The 21,442-nt window shown below is 34.7% G+C and overlaps 1 protein-coding gene across 1 annotated transcript in view; it reads right to left on the bottom strand.

Moving 5' to 3' along the window:
- The window catches only part of LOC140447332 (uncharacterized), a 54,953-nt gene that overhangs the window by 18,523 nt on the left and 14,988 nt on the right, over positions 1-21,442 (bottom strand). Inside the window, exons 2-3 of the mRNA XM_072539932.1 lie at positions 5,915-6,125; positions 4,243-4,373 (exon numbers count right to left, since the gene is read on the bottom strand). Of these exons, the coding sequence (XP_072396033.1) occupies positions 4,243-4,373; positions 5,915-6,125 (342 nt within the window). The remainder of the gene's footprint in view (positions 1-4,242; positions 4,374-5,914; positions 6,126-21,442) is intronic.

A 21,442-nucleotide genomic window follows, 5' to 3' on the forward strand; every position in this document is an offset into this window, starting at 1 on the left:
CACTCCATAGTATAGTACACTGTAGACGTAACATTTTTTTAGGCGTACTTTAAGAGCTAATGTTAAATCTTTGCCACATAGGACCTTTTTCATTTTCATAAAATTAGAACGTGCTTTTTCGATTCTGACTTTGACTTCTGCAGTGTAGTCATTATTTTCTGTTATAAGTGTTCCTAGGTAAGTGTACTTTTTTACTCTTTCGATTTGCTGGCCTTTTACTGTCAAGATTTCGTTAGTATTATGGTTGTTTTTACAAATTTTCGTGAGCCAACATATACCACTAAATTTAAAATGTAGAATGTTTTGGCATCCATTAAAACACATAATTTAATGCCATATTTGGACGGCTTAATGGGAATATGTTGCCGAAAGAAGAACGTCCCTAACAGATTCTAATTTTTCGTCGATCGTCAAGTATCGACTAGGAATAAAATATTGTTGACAATCGGATACAAATCGATCAAAAACAGCTCGTACAGCTGCCAGTTTATCTACTCTTTTTCGTTCGTTCTCTATTTTTGATATTATCGAATCGTAGGCACTTTAGAAGTAATATATGGTAATATCATTGTTTAAATAGGACGTAATATAAATCTTTGCAGGGACATTGTTAGCCTGAAAATGTCAATTCCTGTTTCATCTGTAGCCAAATTTATGATGAATCTTATTCTTGTCATCGATTGATTTTTCATGTAGCATGGTAAAATATTTGGCCGGTGGTAGGATCTTCGCTTGTCATGTATTTCGTCTGGTTATAGCTCACTATAACCCGATTTTAATTTCTCTAGTTTCTTTTATTTGACAAATATGTCTTCTAATAGCAGTGATCTGGCTATTTGCTTTGGACGTTTTGCAAGCATTTTTCGAAATTTTTCTTCTTTTTCTGTGATTGCAGGTATCTCACTCTTATATTGACAGCTTGGTTTAACCTAGGGATGGGGAAACTTTTCATTTCACGTGCCACTGCTGCTAATAGTATATTACTTAGTATACTATTTTTTCTTCAAACGTAGCAATTTTCAACCATAAATAGTACAATTCATATGCTATTTTTACTCGAAATTAACTGTGACAACTATCAAAGTCGTCTAGATGTTAGAAATTAAAATAATTAAGTCGTCGGTGGGATTTGCGTCTCCCTGGTTACAGTTGTTTGACAGTTGTTTGCAATTATTAAAGACAGCTTATTGTTGTTGCAACCGCAAGCGCAAATTTAGTGCGAAAATGGAAAACCTAAACGAAATTGAGTCTGCGGCTAATAATGCAGTAGCACGTTTGGGGCCCTCCAAGTCCGGAATAAAGTATCGGTTAGCGTACAAGCACTTCCAAGAGTGGTGCGATACAAAAGGAGTACGGCAAGTTACCGAAGACGTTTTACTGGCATATTTTAATATAATGGAAAATGAAAATAAATGGAAATCTTCTACAATGTGGTCACGATACTCTATGATAAAATCCGAGTTAGTTATTAAAAAAAATGTGGATATAAGCAAATTTTTTAAGTTACGTGCCTTTCTGAAAAGAACAAGCGAAGGATATACTGCAAAGAAGTCTAAAGTTTTCACTAAAGACGAGTTTGATAAATTTTTGTTTGAAGCGCCAGATAAGTTGTATTTAGGATTAAAGGTAAAAAAATTATATTGCAAAGCATGTAGTATACTCTACTAAATTATAAAAATATTTCAGATTGTTTTGTTAATTGGGGTTACCGGCGCCTGTCGATGCGACGAAATAGTAAAAATGAAGACTGTGGACATTGAGGATAAAGAAAATGTAATAATTATCAAAATCCCAGACAGTAAAACACGACAAATTAGATCTTTTACGATAATTAGTCAAAACTACATTAAACTGTATAAAAAGTATGTATCACTGCGGCCTGAAAATTTCACAGAAAACCGATTTTTTATCAAGTACCAAAATGGAAAGTGTTACCGAAGCGTCATGGGAATACATTCGATCAGCGCAGTAGCCCAAAAAGTAGCTAGTTATTTAAATTTAAACGATGCAAGCGCATAAACGGGTCACTCTTTACGACGAACTTCAGCAACACTTTTAATTGATGGAGGCGGAAATCTAGAATGCCTCAAACGACATGGGGGCTGGAAATGAAGCACGGTTGCCGAAGGATATATAGAGGATTCAATAAGAAATGAGAACGATAATGCTCAAAAAATTTTAAACCCTCATGATTCGCCAACATCGGGAATGATTGCTGAAAGTTGTTCTCGACCATCAGTATCATCAACAATTACCAATGCGTAACAAGAGTCGGGAACATTTTTGCACGGTTTCAATTTTAAAAATGCCTCATTAACTAATTGTACTTGTTAATATTACTATAAATAAAAATGATATTTAATTCTTGCTAATGACATTTGTATTGTTGCTTTGTGACATGTTTCATATTGTTGCCATGACAACATTTTTCCCTCCGCAGTAAAGAACTGGGAAAAAAATTGCTGCCGGCGGAGACATCAAACTTTGACAGGATCAAGTTAGATAAGTAATGTCATCATTATTTGACGTTTGAAGAAAAAATGTTATAGTTGTAATTTCGAAAGTAAGAAAGAAATTATACCGTTTACAAACATGTGATTTGAAGTAAAATAAAACTCAGAATCAGGCTAATATGGGAGCGGACGGACAGTGGCAGTGGCGACGATACACCCACACACTACTCAGGGCCGGATTTTAACGCTTCGCGGGTCATCTCGTAGTTTTTCCATCCTTGGTTTAACCCATACATTTTACGTACCTCTAATCCGCTTCCCGATTAAGCTAATATTTTGGTTGGAGTTGGTAGATCGTCAAGCACTGGAGTCTTCTTCTATCATTGTGTCAATGCCAGTTAAATGGCATTTAAACCTAAAATTTGGCATTAGGTTTGCCGAGGAGTGAGTAATGAGAGGAAGAAATTTGAGATTTTGGCAGGATAATATTATGATTGATGTTTCTTCCGGGAAGAAAGAGAAGTTCGCATACACAGTGATACTAAATTACTGACAGAAAACTTTTTTTCTATCGGAATAACAATATATATTGCCGATCGGAATAAGATATATATTCTATCGGAATAAGACTGCATGGGTGTCGAAAAAAATTTGTCATAAAACATTTCAAATCATTACACAAGCAAAACTATTAAAATTGACATGCTTACCCATATAAAGAAAAAAAATTATACAGTCAATAGAATAGAATCATTAAAAATAATAAACTTTAAAAAATGTATTTATTCATTACTTTAAAAAATCACATAAAATGACATCAATAATCTAATCTTCAAATAAAATTGCGGCTAGTCAAAAAGTGAATTAATTGTTACTTAAAATTTTATAAATGATAAATAAAGGATTATGGACGACAATTTGTTAACCCAAAAAGCTTTTAATGGAAAAAAGGATCTAATAAAACTCGATACAAATCATCATCATCATTATCAACCTGTATGAGTCCACTGCTGGACATAGGTCTCCCTCAGCTCTTTCCATCTGTCTCTGTCTTGTGCTGCTTGCATCCAGCTATCAGCATCAGTTTATCTAGTTGGTGGGCGTCTTCTGCTCCGTATTGCTTCTTGCCTTGGTCCCCACTCTAAAATCCGTTTTGTCCATCGGTTGTCTGATAATCTGGTAACGTGTCCTGCCCAATTCCATTTTAACAAAGCGATTTTTTCGATGACGTCTGTTGATTTTGTTCTACGACCTATTTCTTCGTTTGGGATTCGGTCTCTCAGAGAGACATCCAATATCTGGTGCTCCATAATCTTATTCTCAAAACACTCATCCTCATTCGCAGTATGTGAGTTTTCACCACGCAACTGTACTTGAAAACCTTATTCTTTAACGTCTGCTGCCATCACAGTACAAAACTGAAAATGACTCAAAACTGGGAATTTGGGTATTATATATACCCTTAAGTCAGACAACCTACCAAGCATTAACATAAATAACTTGAAAGAAAGAAAGTGTATCTCTGTTTATAATACTCAACGAGTTTGGTGGCCTAAGAACTAAGTATATTTAACTTAATCTAGACACACGCATTAGTGATATGGGAACTAAAAAATAGTCATGGTCATAGGCATAAAGACGGTCTACAAGATCTTATAGGTACAGCACAGTCAAAATTTTGAGGCAGAAAACTAGAAATTTAAAACGCTACACTGCATAGAATTGAATACTGCTCATAATAAAAGAAGTTAACAGCTACAAAAGTTAACAGTTACACAGAAATACTTACCGTTGATTTAATTGCTACAATTGGAATATTAGTTTTCATTAGATCCAAGCTAGTTTTTACTGTACCTATGGATGGTGTTTGAGTTATTATTACTTTCGCAGATGAATCTTGAAGCTGTCGTGCTATTTCCACTAAAAATTATCATCAAAGACATCAAAGTTAGAATTTATAATAAAAGTTAACTTGATATATCTATATATACACACACTCAAAAATGTTTTGCATATTATCTGTAACGCCACTGAACGTTTCTCATTTGAAATTTTTTGCACTGTTTTCTTTTTGTCTACTAAAATAATGTATTTATTGCTTGTTTTTTGTTTCTTAATCGTCGCAAAGATTCTCAGTATTCATATTATGTTCATCAGTTTTCGAAAACCGATATTTGTAAAAATTGGTTTGAGTTTTATTCACTTTGTAGTAAACAATATGAATAGACAAGTGATATTTAAGTTCAACAGAGCTAGAATCGTTACTTTGATTGAGGTAGGCCACACACAAGTCGACATTGCTGTCCGGGTTGGAGTTAATCAGAGTGATGTGTCTCGGATTGTGAAAAAATATCGAGAGACGAATTCTGTTAGCGATCGTCCAAAAAGCGGAAGACCCAAAACTACTACCAATGTCCAAGAACGCTTTTTAACGTTAACTGTCCGGAGAAACCTCACTATGACTGCTCCAGCTCTTAGAAGAGAGCTCCAGCAAGCTCATAATATTGTAATTTGCGATCAAACTATTAGAAACAGGTTACATTTGGCGAATTTATTTACAAGAAGACCATTATTTGTACCAAAGCTTACGTTAGAGTAGAAAAGGACTCGACTGGAATGGGCCAATGAACATTTACAATGGCATGATAACAGATGGGGAAACGTGTTATTTTCTGATCAAACCAAAATTAGCCTTTTGTCGGATAATCGCCGAATTAGGATTTGGAGGAACCCAGGATAGACTTAACCAAGCTGTCCAAAGAGTCCCATATCAAGGTGGCTCCATAATGTTTTGGGCGGCATCATGCTAAATAATAAAACTCCTTTAATTCCTACTGTTGGTAACAAGAATGGACAAATTTATATTGATACCATTCTTAGGCCTGTTGTACGCTTGTGGCGAGGAGCTGTTGGTGCAGAATTTATTTTTATGGACGACAATGCGCCTCCCCATCGTATGAGACGTGTGGCAGATTTTTTAGAGACAGAAGATATCCCATTGAGCACGGATGGGATATGCTCAAAAGAAAAATTCAGTCTCGGCAGCCACCTCCAAGGACACTACAAGACCTTAGAATAGCAGTGATTGAAGAATGGGGTACCATGGACCAGAACTACATTAATACACTTATAAGAAGCATGGGACATCGCATTCAGTGTTGCATTGATGCAAGAGGTGGAAATACGGTATATTAAGTATTAGTTCCTATATCTGTACAAATTTAAAAAATATATTTATAATACATATTATAAATAATGATAATAAATTGTTAATCCTTTAAATTTTGTTTGTTGTTTTTTTCAAAACATACAATTTTATATATATATATATATATATATATATATATATATATATATATATATATATATATATATATATATATATATATATATATAATAAAGAATTTTGTTAAAAAAATAGATTTTACCAGATTAGGTATTTTTCGTTGAATATTTCCTACCTGGAGTGTATATGGGATTCAATGTGGTTGCAGTTAATCCAGCATCTAGTATGCCAAATATTTTAATTGCATACTCGGCTTTGTTTGGCGTGAAGATCGCCACCACATCTCCTTTTTTTAATTTGAAAATATGTCTAAGAGCTTTACTTAAATTTTTACTTTTCTTTTTAATTTCACCAAAAGTATAACTTCTTCCTGTCGTAGCACACACCTAAAACAAGAATACAACTATTAAATATTAACGAATATCACAGTAAAGAGAAATGTTCAAAGCAATGAAAGAGCTAGTAAATTTAACAAAACTAACTTTTAAAAAAGTTGAATGTAGAGTACGAATTCTGGTGCAACTGTCTGAACTTTTTAAAATAAACAATGGGCTGCGCCAGGGAGACCCTCTTTCCTGTATACTGTTTAATCTGGCTCTAAAAAAAGAATATGTATGTTTCAAATTACAACCACTGCTTCAATATATAATAAATCAGTGCAAATATTTGCTGATAATATCAATTTTGTTGGAAGAACGGAAAACGCTGTACGAGAGGCGTATGTAGCATTAAAAGAATCAGCTACAAAAATGGGTTTAATAATAAACACCAACAAAACGAAGTATTTAAAAATAAGTACGCAACCACAAATCCTACGACCACTTGTAGAAAACGACGTCATCGAAGCAGCGAACGAATTTGTATGCTTGGGAGCGCTCCTTAACACTGAAAATAATACTACCGCAGATACAATCCGGGGTGTAGAGTTGTGTTATAGAGGTAGCACCTTTTATCGGAACGACCACATCAAGCGTCATAGACAGGAGATGGTTCTTGATAACTGATCCTCATAAGACAACTTACTCTCACTTATGGCTCCACGTGCCACACCCCGGGCAACTGCATTGGTCTGCAGGCTAAACTAAGTGAGGGTAGCCAGATATGGCGATAATATCACCGCCACAGTGATAGCCGGGTAACGGATAGAAACTCCTTTGGATAGTCCTATCAGGGAAAATGAATCAATCCCTACTCTCCGCAGATTCCAGGGGTTTCCTGACCCGAAAAACTAGTACCTGCTTAGGATCCCTTAGGGACCCCAGGGTCACGGATGAAGTCCACAACAGTAGCCACGGAGGAGAGGAATACCTTTGGTACGGTGTGAATGGCGGAAGTGGCAATCCCTTAATTTTAGAGATTGTATAAAATCCTAATGAACAGAATCGAATGATTACCGGAAGAAGTAATCTCCCACTTGTTGGTCAATAGCTTAGGGTGAAAGAACTGACAAGTAGTAGGGCATTTCATTGCCCTGGAGTTGAGAAATTGGCTCCAAAGGCGAAAGAACTAATTTGAATTAGTCAACGGCATTGGAATGCAGAAGGCAATGGGAAACCACTGCATTAAAGGCTTAACAGAGCATCCTTAGTAAAATCACAATGGACAGTACAAACACAGAATTGGCCCGTAGTGCCGGGCACTCCTTTAATGGAGAGAGGGTGCTAAGAATCCCCCGAAGGAACAAAATATTAGCAAATGCAACGAAAATATTTGGAACCTGGAAGGTCCGAAGTATGTTAAGGCCAGGAAAAACAGCCAACATCATAAAAGAAATAAGACGACTTAATATAGATCTATTAGGGTGTAGTAAAGTTAGATGGCCGAACAACGGAAAAACCGAATCAGACGAGCATCACATATACTATTCAGATGATAACACAACAAATAATAGAAATGGCATTGCAATTATTATTAGGAAAGAATGGGATGATGCGGTTGTAGGATTTCTCCCAATCTCGGATAGAGTAGCTTTGTTGAAAATAGATGCAAGACCAAGCAACCTTAATATCTTACAAATTTATGAACCGATATCGGATAGTTCAGAGCAGGAGATTGAACATTTCTATGAAGAATTAAGGAATGCATCGAAAAATATGAAAAAAGAAGAAGTCAGTATAATCATGGGAGACTTTAATGCCAAAATTGGAAAGGGTACAGTAGAAGGCATAATAGGAGAGTATGGATTGGGTATACGGAAAGAAAGAGGAGAGCGACTGTTACAATTTTGTCAAGAAACAGATAATGTAATCATGAACAGCCAATTCAAACTACCAGCTAGAAGGCTATATACCTGGAGTTCTCCCGCCGATAGCCCGCAACAAATAATTAGAAATCAAATAGATTATTTTCTAATAAATAAAAGGTTTCGTAATGCGGTTACTTCAATAAAAATCTATCCTGTAGCAGATATCAACTCCGACCATAACTTATTGCTTGCTGAACTGAGAGTAAGAATGAAAAAAACTAGAAAGTTGGGCGTTATAAGGACGGTGAACATACAAAACTGATACAAAGCGTAAAACAACAAATGTAAGAAGAAATAAACACAAAATTTAACGACATTGCAACACATAATGGGAAAGATATAGATACAATGTGGAACGAGATCAAAGATGTATTAGTAACAACAACAATAAACAACATCACACAGGAAAGACAAATAAAACAACCATGGATGACACATCAGATTTTAGAGCTTATCGAGCAAAGAAGAGAGTTTAAGAATAAAGACGTAGAAAAGTACAAGGAACGCCACAAAAAGGTACTTAAAGAAATAAAATTAGCAAAGGAATCCTGGCTGCTAAAGGAATGCTTAGAAATAGAGATCCTACAGAAAAAACATGATATATTCAATATGCACAGGAAGATCAAAGAAATGGCAAGAATATATAGAACAACAATGCCCACTGCACTGTTTGATAAAGATGAAAACATACTATTCAATACACAAGAAAAACTGGGCAGATGGCAGGAACATATAGCAGAACTGTTCAGAGACAACCAACACGTTGAAGTATATGACAAAGTCGAGAATGGACCAACAATAACAAAATCAGAAGTAAGATCTGCTATAAGTCGTCTAAAAAACAACAAAGCACCAGGATCTGATGGAATATATGCTGAGGTATTAAAATTGATAGAAGATAATCAACTTGATATTATGACAGAATTATTTAACCGAATATATGAAACAGGAACTTTACCAAAAGATTGGTACATGTCCATATTTATAATACTGCCAAAAAAAGCAAATACTAAGAAATGGGAAGAACACCGAATCATTAGCCTCATGAACCACTCACTTAAAATATTCTTAAACATCATCCATGCTCGCATATACCAGAAATTGGAGGAGGGTATTGCTGATATACAATTTGGATATCGCAGCGGTCTTGGCACAAGAAAAGCACTTTTTAGCATACAAGTATTGATACAACGAGCAAGAGATGTTAATACAGATGTCTTTGCCTGTTTCATTGACTTCGAAAAGGCAGACAAAGTACAGCATGAGAGGCTTATTGAAACTTTGCGAATCGCAAACATCGATGACAAGGATATAAGAATAATAGCCAATCTCTATAGGAAACAAGTAGCCAAGATTCGAGTAGACAATCAATTATCCGATGAAGTCCAAATACAAAGAGGAGTACGACAAGGTTGCATACTCTCGCCTTTGCTATTTAATGCGTACTCTGAACATATATTTCGAGAAGCTTTGGGAGAAATGACTGATGGCGTGATTGTTAACGGTGAAGTAATAAATAATCTAAGATATGCAGACGACACTGTCCTTGTTGCGGATAGTGCTGAAGGATTACAAACACTTATAGATCAAGTAGTTAACATCGGTAAAAAATATGGAATGAAACTTAATAATAAGAAGACGAAAATTATGATCATAAGCAAAAACCAAGATATACATGCAAAGTTTGCTTACAGTTTTGCATACAGATGCAGAACGATAATGAATATCTTAGTGTCGTGATTATGGGTTTAAATTTATATACTATAAACAGAAGAGACATAAAACTAACTATATTTTTTCTTCTTCTTCTTCTTCTTCACGCGACTAGGATTACTCCTGTTTGTCTTGCTCTTATTCTGTTTCAGTCGTTGTTGACTGTACATTATCTTTCCACCTTTTTGGCGGCCTTCCAACGGGTCTTCTGCTATATGTCTTGTTGTTTTTACAGATGTTCGCTAATCTATCTAGTCTCATTCGGTGTGGCTGTCATCTGAAGGTGGTTCATTCTTCTTCTTCTTCTTCGCGAGACTAGGATTATTCCTGTTTGTCTGCCTCTTATTCTGTTTCAGTCGTTGTTGACTGTACATTATCTTTCTACCTTTTTGGTGGCCTTCCAACGGGTCTTCTGCTATACGGCTTGTTGTTTTTGCATTGTTCGCGTATACTTTTGTTGGTGCATATGTTAGGAGTGGTCTTACTGTTGTCTTGTATACTTTCATTTTGCTTTCCGTGGTCAGATATTTGTTTCTCCATATGGTTTCTCGGAGACAACCACTTACTCTTGCCGCTTTTGATGCTTGCCTTGAGGTCCCTGTTCTTATATCCCTGTCACTAGTGATCTCTACTCCTAGTTAATTGAATTTCATTACTTGTTCTACAATTTTGCCGTCTATTTCTAGTTTGCATCTACGCGGCTCCTTACTGATCACTATACATTTAGTTTTTTCTACTGATATTCTCATGTTAAGTTTGTTTGCTGTGATATTGAAGGTGGAGCTGCCTTTGTAGGATATCTTCGTTATCAGCAATTAGTACTGCATCATCGGCATAGCATAGGATCGTGATTTTATGCGCTCCAATGTGGTATCCGTGTCGTTTTCTTACTTCATGAATTATTTGATTCATCACCATATTGAATAATAATGGGCTGAGCGAGTCTCCTTGACAGATTCCTTCTTTTAGTTCTATGCATTCTGTTTCCCCTGTTGGCAACTATATTTCATGAATAAAAATTTTACAGAAATCTGTTAAGGTGTGGATTTGGAAAATAAACAGTCGTACTTTACTACTAATATAAGGCTTTATTGCCTATAATATACATACTAAACAACTAAACGAACTTAAGCCTAGAGCGATGCTTCTTACTACAACTACGGCATTAAACTAGTTGACATTTCTGTCTGTCATGCCAACCCATAAAACTATGGGTGCGTTCCACTTACAAAACACCAATACATATACTGCGTATACAATATAAATGTATTACATTCTCAACACGCCTGCTTTTACGCTACATTTACATTGTATTTACATTAATTCAATTTTAACATACTTCGAAATTTTTCAAATTTATCTTGACCCAAGGACTTCGTAAAAATATCTGCAATATTATCATCAGAACCTACTTTAACCACATTTATAATATTGTCTTTAACATATTCATTTACATAATGATAATGAATTTCAACATGCTTAGAATTTTTTGTAAAATTGTCATATTTAGCTATACTAATCGTACCAGTGTTATCTTTATAAACATCAATTGGCTTTATTTTTTCAATATCAAATATTTTCAACAATTCTTTTACAAATATTAATTCACTTACTGCTTCTGACAATGCTACATATTCTGCAAAAGTTGAAGCTTTTGTAACGCTTTTTTGTTTTCTAGATTTCCAATAAATTACATTACCAAACAATCTTATTACAAAACCAGTTGTAGATTTTCTATCTATATTCTTTAATTTCACCAATATCTTTCATTTTAAATTTTTCTGATAATAAAATTTTAATCAAAATCAATAAATCATCAACATCAAAATTTATCTAGGCACTAGTACCCTTGAACTTTCTTTTAAACCGTATAAAGCTTTAACTAATTTACAAACTTTACTTGATCCATCCTCATAACCCTTAGGTTGTTTAATATAAACTTCAGAAATTACTTTGCCATTTAAAAAGGCTGTTTCAACATCCATTTGTTCAATTACTAGGTCTATTTGACAACAATATGACGATAAAATCTTTAATGTTTTTTAATTTTAGCCACAGGTGAATAAATGTCATCAATTTCATCAGTTTGTTGAAAACCTCTTACAACCAATCTAGCTTTATAAGTATTATCAGACTTTTTAGTATAAAGCCATCCAGAATATTTTTGTTTGTATCATTTTTAACCAATTTCCAAGTTTTATTTTTATTTAAACTATCAATTTCTTTGTTCATAGCTTTTTTCCAATACTTACTTTCATTAGAATTTATCGCCTCTTCAAATGTATGTGGTATATCAGTTCTACACATATTTACAAAAATACTACTATTATATACATAATAATCATCAAATTTCTTTGGATGATTTTTGGCTCTGTGAGATTTAGGTAACTCAGATTCATTTTCATTCACACTATCATCAATACTTTCATTTGCACTTTCAAAAGTTTCATCTATTGAATCATTTTTAGAATTTTCATAATTTTTATCAGGGTAAAACTCTTCATTATTGGTGCCAGCAAAGGCACCAGGATTTGATAATATTCACCCTGAATTCCTAATAAATTGTGGCAAGTATACAAAAGTTTGGCTGGCTCGATTTTTCACAGATATCACGGTAACTGGAAATATTCCACAAGAACTAAAGCGCTCTAAGATAATAGCCATACTAAAGCCGACAACCTAAAAAACTACAGACCAATTGAGCTTCTCTCTGCCATCTACAAACTATTAGAGAGGCTTATATATAATGAATCAGTACAAAACTGTTCCAGGCGATCCCAGTCGAACAAGCGGGTTTTCGACCAGAACGAAGCTGTGCAGACCAGGTAATGGCACTCAACACCTACATCGAAGCGGGTTTCCAAAGAAGACTTAAAACTTCAGCGGCATTTATTGATCTCTCGGCAGCTTACGATACAGTATGGAGAGAGGGCCTTATATACAAAATTCTCCGTGCCATCCCCTGTAAACCAATAGCACGCCTAATAGATAGCATGCTCAACGACCGAATGTTTCAAGTAGTGATGGGCACAGATATCAGCCTACCAAAGAAACTTAAGAATGGCCTACCACAGGGGTCAGTGCTCTCTCCACTACTATTTAGCTTATACCTAGCAGATATGCCGGAAACACAGTCAAGAAAGTTCGGATACGCCGATGACCGGGCCCTCGCTACACGATGCAGAATACTAGAAACGTCTGAAGAAGTTCTGACGGCAGACTTATATACATTGGGCAAATATTTTCGCAATTGGCGACTTCAACCAAATGCATCCAAAACAGAAGTTAGTTGCTTTTACCGAAACAATAAACTTGCTGGAAAGGAACTCAACATACGGTTTGAAAATACCACACTTACCCACAACAAAACACCGAAGTACCTGGGCGTAACACTAGACAGAACGCTATCATTTAAAGAGCATTTAACAAAAACTGCCCAAAAGTTGAGTACAAGAAATAACATTATACAGAAGCTCTGCGGTACCACCTGGGGAGCATCGGTTTCCACTCTCCGCTCTACTGCCTTAGCCCTTGTTTTCTCGACCGCTGAATATTGTGCTCCAGTCTGGTTACATAGTCCACACGTAAAAAAGGTCGACAATCAGCTGCACAGCACTATGAGGATGATAGCTGGTACAATTAAATCAACTCCCACCCAATGGCTTCCAGTATTAAGTCACATCCCACCTCCACATTTACGACGAGTCGACGCACTTACACGTGAATACAAAAAGATCATGAACAATATAAACCTGCCGATCCACCAAGATACCGAGGATGCACGAAATACCCGTCTCCGTTCTAGAAAACCACCAATGAAAACGGCAAGAATGATACATGAGGAGTTCAACATCACGAATGCATGATCCCAAGAATGGAACGAATGGCAAAATAACATGCCCTGCATTACCCACAAGCCACTAGGTTTTGATCTTCCACGAAAAACATGGTCCACTCTAAATAGGATCCGAACCAGACATGGCAGATGTGCATACATGCTACATAAATGGGGAAAGAACCCGTCTCCTCAATGTGACTGTGGGGAGAACCAAACCATCGACCACATTATTCAAGAGTGTCCCTCAAGATCCTACAATGGTAGCCCTGAAGACTTCCTGTTTGCAACTTCAGAGTCAATTGATTATATAAATACACTTGATGTTTGTTTGTAACTATTTAAAGTTTGTCAAATACCTATATTACCAGTGTTTGTGTATTTGTTCTAAATGTGTTGTAATTGCCATACGATAGATAAATAAATAAATCTTCATTATTATCATTATCTAGCAACAATGACTCTGCCATTTAATAATACACGATAACCAACATTACTATAACCAATTAAAATTCCCATATCAGCTTTCTTATCCCATTTAGAGATTCTCTTCTGTTCTGGTCTTCGTACAAAAACTTTACTCCCATACAAACGCAAATTAGAAACATCAGGTTTTTGTCCAAAAACTATTTCATATAAAGTTTTCTTTTCAATCGTATCAGATAAAGTACGATTTTTCAAATAAACCGCAGCACAAACTATTTCAGGCCAATATTTTTTATCAACATCTGCTTCAGCCAACAAACATCTTGACATATCCATTATAGTTCGATTAAACCGTTCTGCCGCTCCATTTAATTCATGTACGTATGTAGGACAAATATCAATTACTATGCCCCTTTTTTTGCAAATCTGTAAACTTTACCGTTTAAATATTCTTTCCCATTATCATATCTTAAAATCTTTATTTTCTGTCCAGTCAAATTTTCACTTTCATTCATATACTCATTCAAACAATCACATACTTCTGCTTTTGATTTTATAACATTTACTTTAGAAATCTTACTAGAATCATCAATGAAAGAAACAAAATAATTTTCATCTTTAAACCCAGTAGTTCGAAAAGGCCCACAAACATCAGTATGTACAATCTCTAAAATATCTTTAGCTTTTTTTCTACTGTTTACAAACGGAATATTATGAATTTTACTTTCAATACAAATCTTACATTAATTTCATAAATTCAGATTCAAACTCTTTTGGAATTCCATTCAACAGTTGATCTTTAGATAAAATATTCAAATATTTAAAATTTACATGACCTAACAAACGATGCCATTTTTCCATTTGATTCATATTATTCATATCTTTATTTGCAATATTTACATGTAATTCAACTGATTTTAATTTACTTTTCATAACATATAAACCATTATTTTTTAAGACAATTGCTGTTATATTACCAAATTTATCAAAAATTTTTGAAATATTACCTTGAGAAATAATCTTATTATTTTCTGGTGTTTTATTATAACTTATCAAATTTGATTTCATATCTTTAACATAAAAAACATTTTGCACATCTACTAAACTCTTTTTTCCAAAAACATCAAAATAACTTAAAACATTTCCAATTTTAGTAGCTTTTACAACCATATTATTTCCTAAATAAACATTAATGGGAGTAATTTACATTTATCAAACAATTTTTCATCATCAATAATGTGATCTGTACAACCACTATCCAAAAGCCATTTTATTTCAATACAATTTACATTACCTATTTCAGTATTTTGCGCATTAACTGGCGGCGCATTCTGAGCAACTGTTGTAGAGATAGTGCAAACACTTCTGACCATGGAGCTGCGCGAAGGCGGAGTCAAAATTCACGTAAAGGTGGTTCTATTGTAAACCAAATTTTGTCCACTGCGCCGTGGTCAGGGGTATTTGCACTATATCTAAGCCAAGCACTGTTCCGCTCTTCGTTCTTCTGTCCTTGTCGGTTGAATCGCTATGCACTTGTTCCAGGAGTTCCGCGCTGCCCACGTAAGTGGCCATGTCCCCTGATGTAGCTTTTGCTTCCGGCTTCTTGTCGACCTCGCGTTTCTCTCCACGAGCCTCTGCTGTTTGTCGTGTGTCCGCCATTACCCGACGCTTGATTGACACCATAATGAAATTACCAATTGAAATGACCAACTTCGCCACATTGGAAGCATGATCGATCCTGTCGACCTTTATTTACCAAAAATCTACTGGATTTTCTTCCAAAATCATTTTTTGATTTTTTAATTCGGATATCATAACCTTAGCTTTTACGTAGTCTGCAGTTTGATCCTCTTCTTTTAATGTATCTATTAAATCACCAACGTCTCATACGCTAAAGTTACTACTTAAAGTTACTACTTAAAGTCATCCATAACCGAATATATCACAAACTGGACATAGACGTTAATAATACACAATTTGGTTTTCGCAAAGGCCTAGGAACACGTGAAGCTCTTTTTTCACTTAATATACTAATACAAAGATGCCTGGACGTCAATCAAGATATATACGCATGTTTTATTGACTATAATAAAGCATTCGATAAAGTACGACATAAACATTTAATGAATGTCCTGAAATCAAAGAAGATTGACTACAACGACCTCAGGATCATATCAAATTTATACTATAAACAGCGAGCAAAAGTACGTGTTAACGAACAGCTGTCAGAAGAAATTGAAATTAGATGTGGAGTAAGACAGGGATGCGTATTGTCGCCAATTCTTTTCAATGCCTACTCCGAAGAGGTCCTGAAAAAAGCTCTTGAGGGTGAAACAGCTGGAATAAAGGTAAATGGAGTTCCCATTAACAACATTAGATATGCAGACGACACTGTGATCTTAGCCGAAAACATTGAAGATCTTCAGAGACTGGTGACCAGAATAGCAGAGTATGGAAAAGAGTATAGTCTAACAATGAATGTCAAGAAGACGAAATTTATGAGAATATCGAAAACTCAAAGAAATAACGAGAATCTTCTAATAAACGAAACCAACGTCGAACAAGTGGACAAATATGCATACCTGGGAACAATGATTAACTCCACAAATGATTACAATCAGGAGATAAAAATAATAATAGAAAAGGCTAGAGCAAATTTCAACAAAATGAGAAGAGTTCTATGTACCAGGGATTTAAAACTGGAACTAAGAGTTAGGTTGGCGAGGTGCTATGTTTTTTCGACTTTATTTTATGGAATGGAATCTTGGACCTTGAATGCGACATCAATGAAAAAACTGGAATCATTTGAGCTGTGGGTGTACAGAAGAATTCTGAAAATATCATGGACAGAACACGTCACAAACAAAGAGGTTCTGGGAAGGATGAACAAAGAAATGGAAATTTTAAATTCAATAAAAACAAGAAAATTAGAATATCTCGGACATATTACACGTGGAGAGAAATACACCTTGCTCCAACTGATTATGCAGGGAAAGATCCAAGGAAAGAGAAGCATAGGGAGGCGTAGGATGTCATGGCTGCGCAACCTGAGAGAGTGGTACGGATGTACATCAAATGAACTTTTCAGAGCAGCCGTCTCAAAAGTCCGAATAGCTATGATGATTGCCGACCTCCGCCGCGGAGATGGCACTTGAAGAAGAAGTTTAAATCACCAACATAACTGTACGACTCTGGCAACCTGTTTAACATATAGTTCAATTTTTCCTTATCCGACACATTAGCACCCGCGCTTTTTAACTCGTTTATAGCTTTTTCGAAGTCACTAAAAATGCTGCACAGTCTCCATAATTGTTCAATTTTAATCTCTCCAAGTTATTTCTACATACTATATGCAATGCCGTTGACTCTTTCAAATATAAATTATCAAACTTCTTTATCATCTCATACGCCGTATTTTTTTGTCGATATACTCCATCTGTCTATCCGATATTGCACCATATTTATAATTCATTGCTTTTACATCATCGTCATCCGAGTCTGTATCATTTTCATTTTTCGGTCTCGTTATCACAGCATCAACTTCTTCATTTTTAAAAATAGCATAAGACGTTTTTTCCACATTTTATAATTCTCTCCATCGAATAGAGGAATTCTAAAATCACTACTACCGGCCATCTTGTATCACACTTTTTTCAAACTGCACCAAACTTTTTCTGTTGTAAAAGGTACGACTTTTTAACCACAGACCTCTGCTACCATGTTAAGGTGTGGATTTGGAAAATAAACAGTGCAATGCTACAACTACGGCATTATGCTCGTTGACATTTCTGTCTGTCATGCCAACCCATGATACTATGGGTGCGTTCCACTTACAAAACACCAATATATGTATATACTGCGTATACAATATAAATGTATTACATTCCCAACAAAATCCTCAATAGGTTAAAGATAAAAAAACGTAGGTGTAAAGTTAATATTCTTAATAAGTTTCATATATTCTTAAGCAAACGGTTTTCCATTAAAGTCCATTTCCAACAATTAAAATACTTTAGGCATGATATGAGAGCAGACACAGAAAACACGGCAAGACTTACTACCAAAGGCAAGGAAGAAAGCCGAAGATCACGAGAAAGATTCCCAACAAGTTGGAACAACCACATTACAGGAATTTGCAAAAGACCTATGCACGAGTTGAGAGAAATAACCAGAGACAGAGATCTTTGGAGACGAACAATACAAGTCATCACAATGATCACTACAATCTCTCCGGAGGATCAGGATTGAAAAGAAAGAGATACTCTAATACACCTGATCTTATACAAATTACTTACAAGTTTATTAAATAAAAAATATTTGGACTGTTTTGTCAAAAATTATTAATCTTAGTTTACTACTTTTCTGAATTTTAATAGACTGTTGCAAAGGCAGTCTACACCTGGCTGTCTATTCTTTCCTTATTTAATTAATTTTCAAGAGATAAATATGAACTACCTTGTTGATCAAAACAAACTGGTACTTTGGAAACAGCACAGCTTACTTTTTCCACGACTTTAATAATTTTTCTTTATATTTTACTTGGGACCAATATAATCTAGCCATGCCCATAACAAAAATTGTTAGCCGGAAAATAGGAATCCTCTTCGAAATCTTGTTATGATAGTCGGGAAAATTATTTGATGAACAACAAATATTTTCCAGATTTAGCCATACGGCTCACACTCCCATTAATAATAAAAGTCACTCATCCCAGATACCTGCGGTATCAAATGGATTGAGCTCTGGTCGGACTCTTTCCATGTTATAGAACCCTAGGTTACTGGGTACGTCGGAAGTACTTATTTCCCAAAAATTTTCTTACGCATCTAGATGTTAAAAGCAGTACTGCTTTCTACATGGTTCTATAGAAATGTCCACATAGTTGTTTTATGTTCTCTGAGAGGCTGTTCGGAAAATTTTCAGTGATAGAGATAATAATAGGTTCTTGATCTTGGTTCTTTCCATTCGCCATTCTCTTCTTATTTTTGTATTATCAGAACTTTGTACCAGGCGATTTTTTCGTTGTATTATCGCTGTACTATTAGTGTATGTCTAATAAGTTTATTAACTAGTATGAAATCCAGTCTATTATGTGCCATTGGTTGATCTGTGAACACAGTGCGATCCCAGTAAAGTTTATAGTTTTAGTAGTCGTTTTCAAGCATTCAGTCAGGGACATATTGATAATAAGGAAGATGGTCGGTTTGGAGAAGTCCCAGTTTGCTAGCTAGTTATTGGTGGAGAATCTTTCCTACTGAATCATGGAGTTTTTTGTAATCAGTTCCGACAAACGCCTTGCAGCCCCCGTAATATGTTGGATGGTTTCTTGGGCTTGACATCCATATCAGCATTTGTCGTTTTGGACCTGAGGGTCTTTGACAATATATTTTAGATAATTTTTAATTAGAATAACTTAATCCTGAATAGCAAGTAGAAAACTCTCTGTCTCTAGAAATATCTTTCCTGATACCAACCGAGAGTTCGACGCTCTCTATTGTCGACATATTCTTAGCTGATCTCATTGAGATATCGCTTAAGCAGATGTTTACTCTTCCAGGTGCGCATTTTATCGTATTTAGTTAGTTGGGTTACGCGAATTTCTTGTTCCCTTAAGTTAAGCGGCGTTATACTACACTACATGGATGGTGTTTTTGCGCCTTTGTGATAACTGTCCTGTCTATCCGCCGAAGACTTTCTATATCTGTCAAATATTATTATAACTGATATTATTATTATAATATCAATATATTATAATATAAATTATATTAGTATTGTTAAATTGGATGATGCATATGATGAATTAAAATACTGACACTACTTCTCAAATCAAGAATTTAATCGATGTCCCACCAATATCTTCGGAATCAAAAAACTGCTACTATTTATCTTTCGATATTCTTTTCATCTTTTTACTTTCTACCAATCTCGTCCTATCGCTTTTCTATCCACCTCTTTGATAAATTTCAAAATATCGGTTTTTCCCTATAAATTTCAACCCATAGTTCACAATCTATGTTGTTCCCAAATTCGTAGCACTGACAAATTACTTATTAGAACTATGGCTTTTTGTAAAACCTAGATAGCTTATCGAATGAAGTCCACTAGAATTTGATGGTCAACGCCCTTTGGCTTATCAACATCAGAGAATGTAACCTATAGAGTGTTCTAGTGATAAGATGTAATGTATTAGTAAAATAACTAAGTTAAGTATATGATTTTATAAAAGTTTAAAATGTAAACAAAACACTTCAATTTAAATTATTTTACATGAATTCAAGTTCATTTAAATGATAGTGAATTTATTGTATGTGTCCATGAAATTAGTCAAATCTATCGGCTAAAATATCTTATTCCGGGAAAAATTAAAAACAAAATTACCAATGCAAAATTAAAAATAACTGTAATAGAAATTTATTTAAAAAAAATCCTGTAATGTGTGCTGCAATAACTTGTAATTGTAGAATTTGTATTCCCTTTTTTTTTTTTAATTTTAATGTACGGTAATATTTCATGCAATATTGAATTGCGGTGGAGGAGTAATAATCCTCATCCTTTAAAGAACCCCATATAAGGACCCCAGTCTAGCAAACTTCTATGTAATAACAGGCAAAAAATAATATAACAATTTATTATCAGAAAAAAAACAGAAGAAGTTAATACAACACATGAAGAACAGATTAAACTTCAAGAAGATTAAGAAAAAGCTATGGTTACCGAAAATATCGCAAGAACAGTAGTTATGTTATTAAAAAATTATAGAACAAGTAGTTCTAAAGCAATATATTATACTGAACATCTCACATGTGAAATCTAGGTGTACCTATATTCGTTTTGCGAGTTATGCCGTTTTATTATTTCTCAAAACCGGAAGCAAGTATTTCCGTTTTGACAATTTTTGCTGTAATAACTGTAGGTATACTTTTTCCAATGTCAGTTTGCCAGGCGTCGGCTTTTGAGATTCTTTGATGCCAATGCCGACCATTGGCGTGGAAATTAAGAAAAGGGATCAGTTCATCAAACGCATATTTCAAGAAAAATCATATAATTTTATTAATTTTTACATAATTATATTCAGGAAAATTTCTCAGTTTTTGGGCAGAAATTGTTTAAACAAATTCAAAATATCACCTTTTGTGCTCCAAAAAATATTTTTTAGGTTTTTGGGTGACTCTAAATAAGATCTATGTCATTTTTCTCAAAAGTAATAGTTTTGGAGATATATGCGATTTAAAATCCGTAAAATGCGATACCTAATATGCATTTTCGAGGCTTGAAAAATATGTAAATGAGTATTTTTAAAATTCAAGAGTATCTAAACTAAAGTCTCAACATTGATTTTGGTGAGAAATCGGGGCAATATTTTCCGTAGCAGAAAAAGGTGATCTTTTGAATTTGAATTGTTTCCGGCAAAAATGTCCGGCACCCTTCAACCTTCGATTTGTTTAAACGGGGCATTTTTGAATAGGACTCTTCAAAGGACAGAA

Source organism: Diabrotica undecimpunctata, chromosome 8 (genome assembly GCF_040954645.1).
Source record: "Diabrotica undecimpunctata isolate CICGRU chromosome 8, icDiaUnde3, whole genome shotgun sequence".
Classification (NCBI taxonomy): domain Eukaryota; kingdom Metazoa; phylum Arthropoda; class Insecta; order Coleoptera; family Chrysomelidae; genus Diabrotica; species Diabrotica undecimpunctata.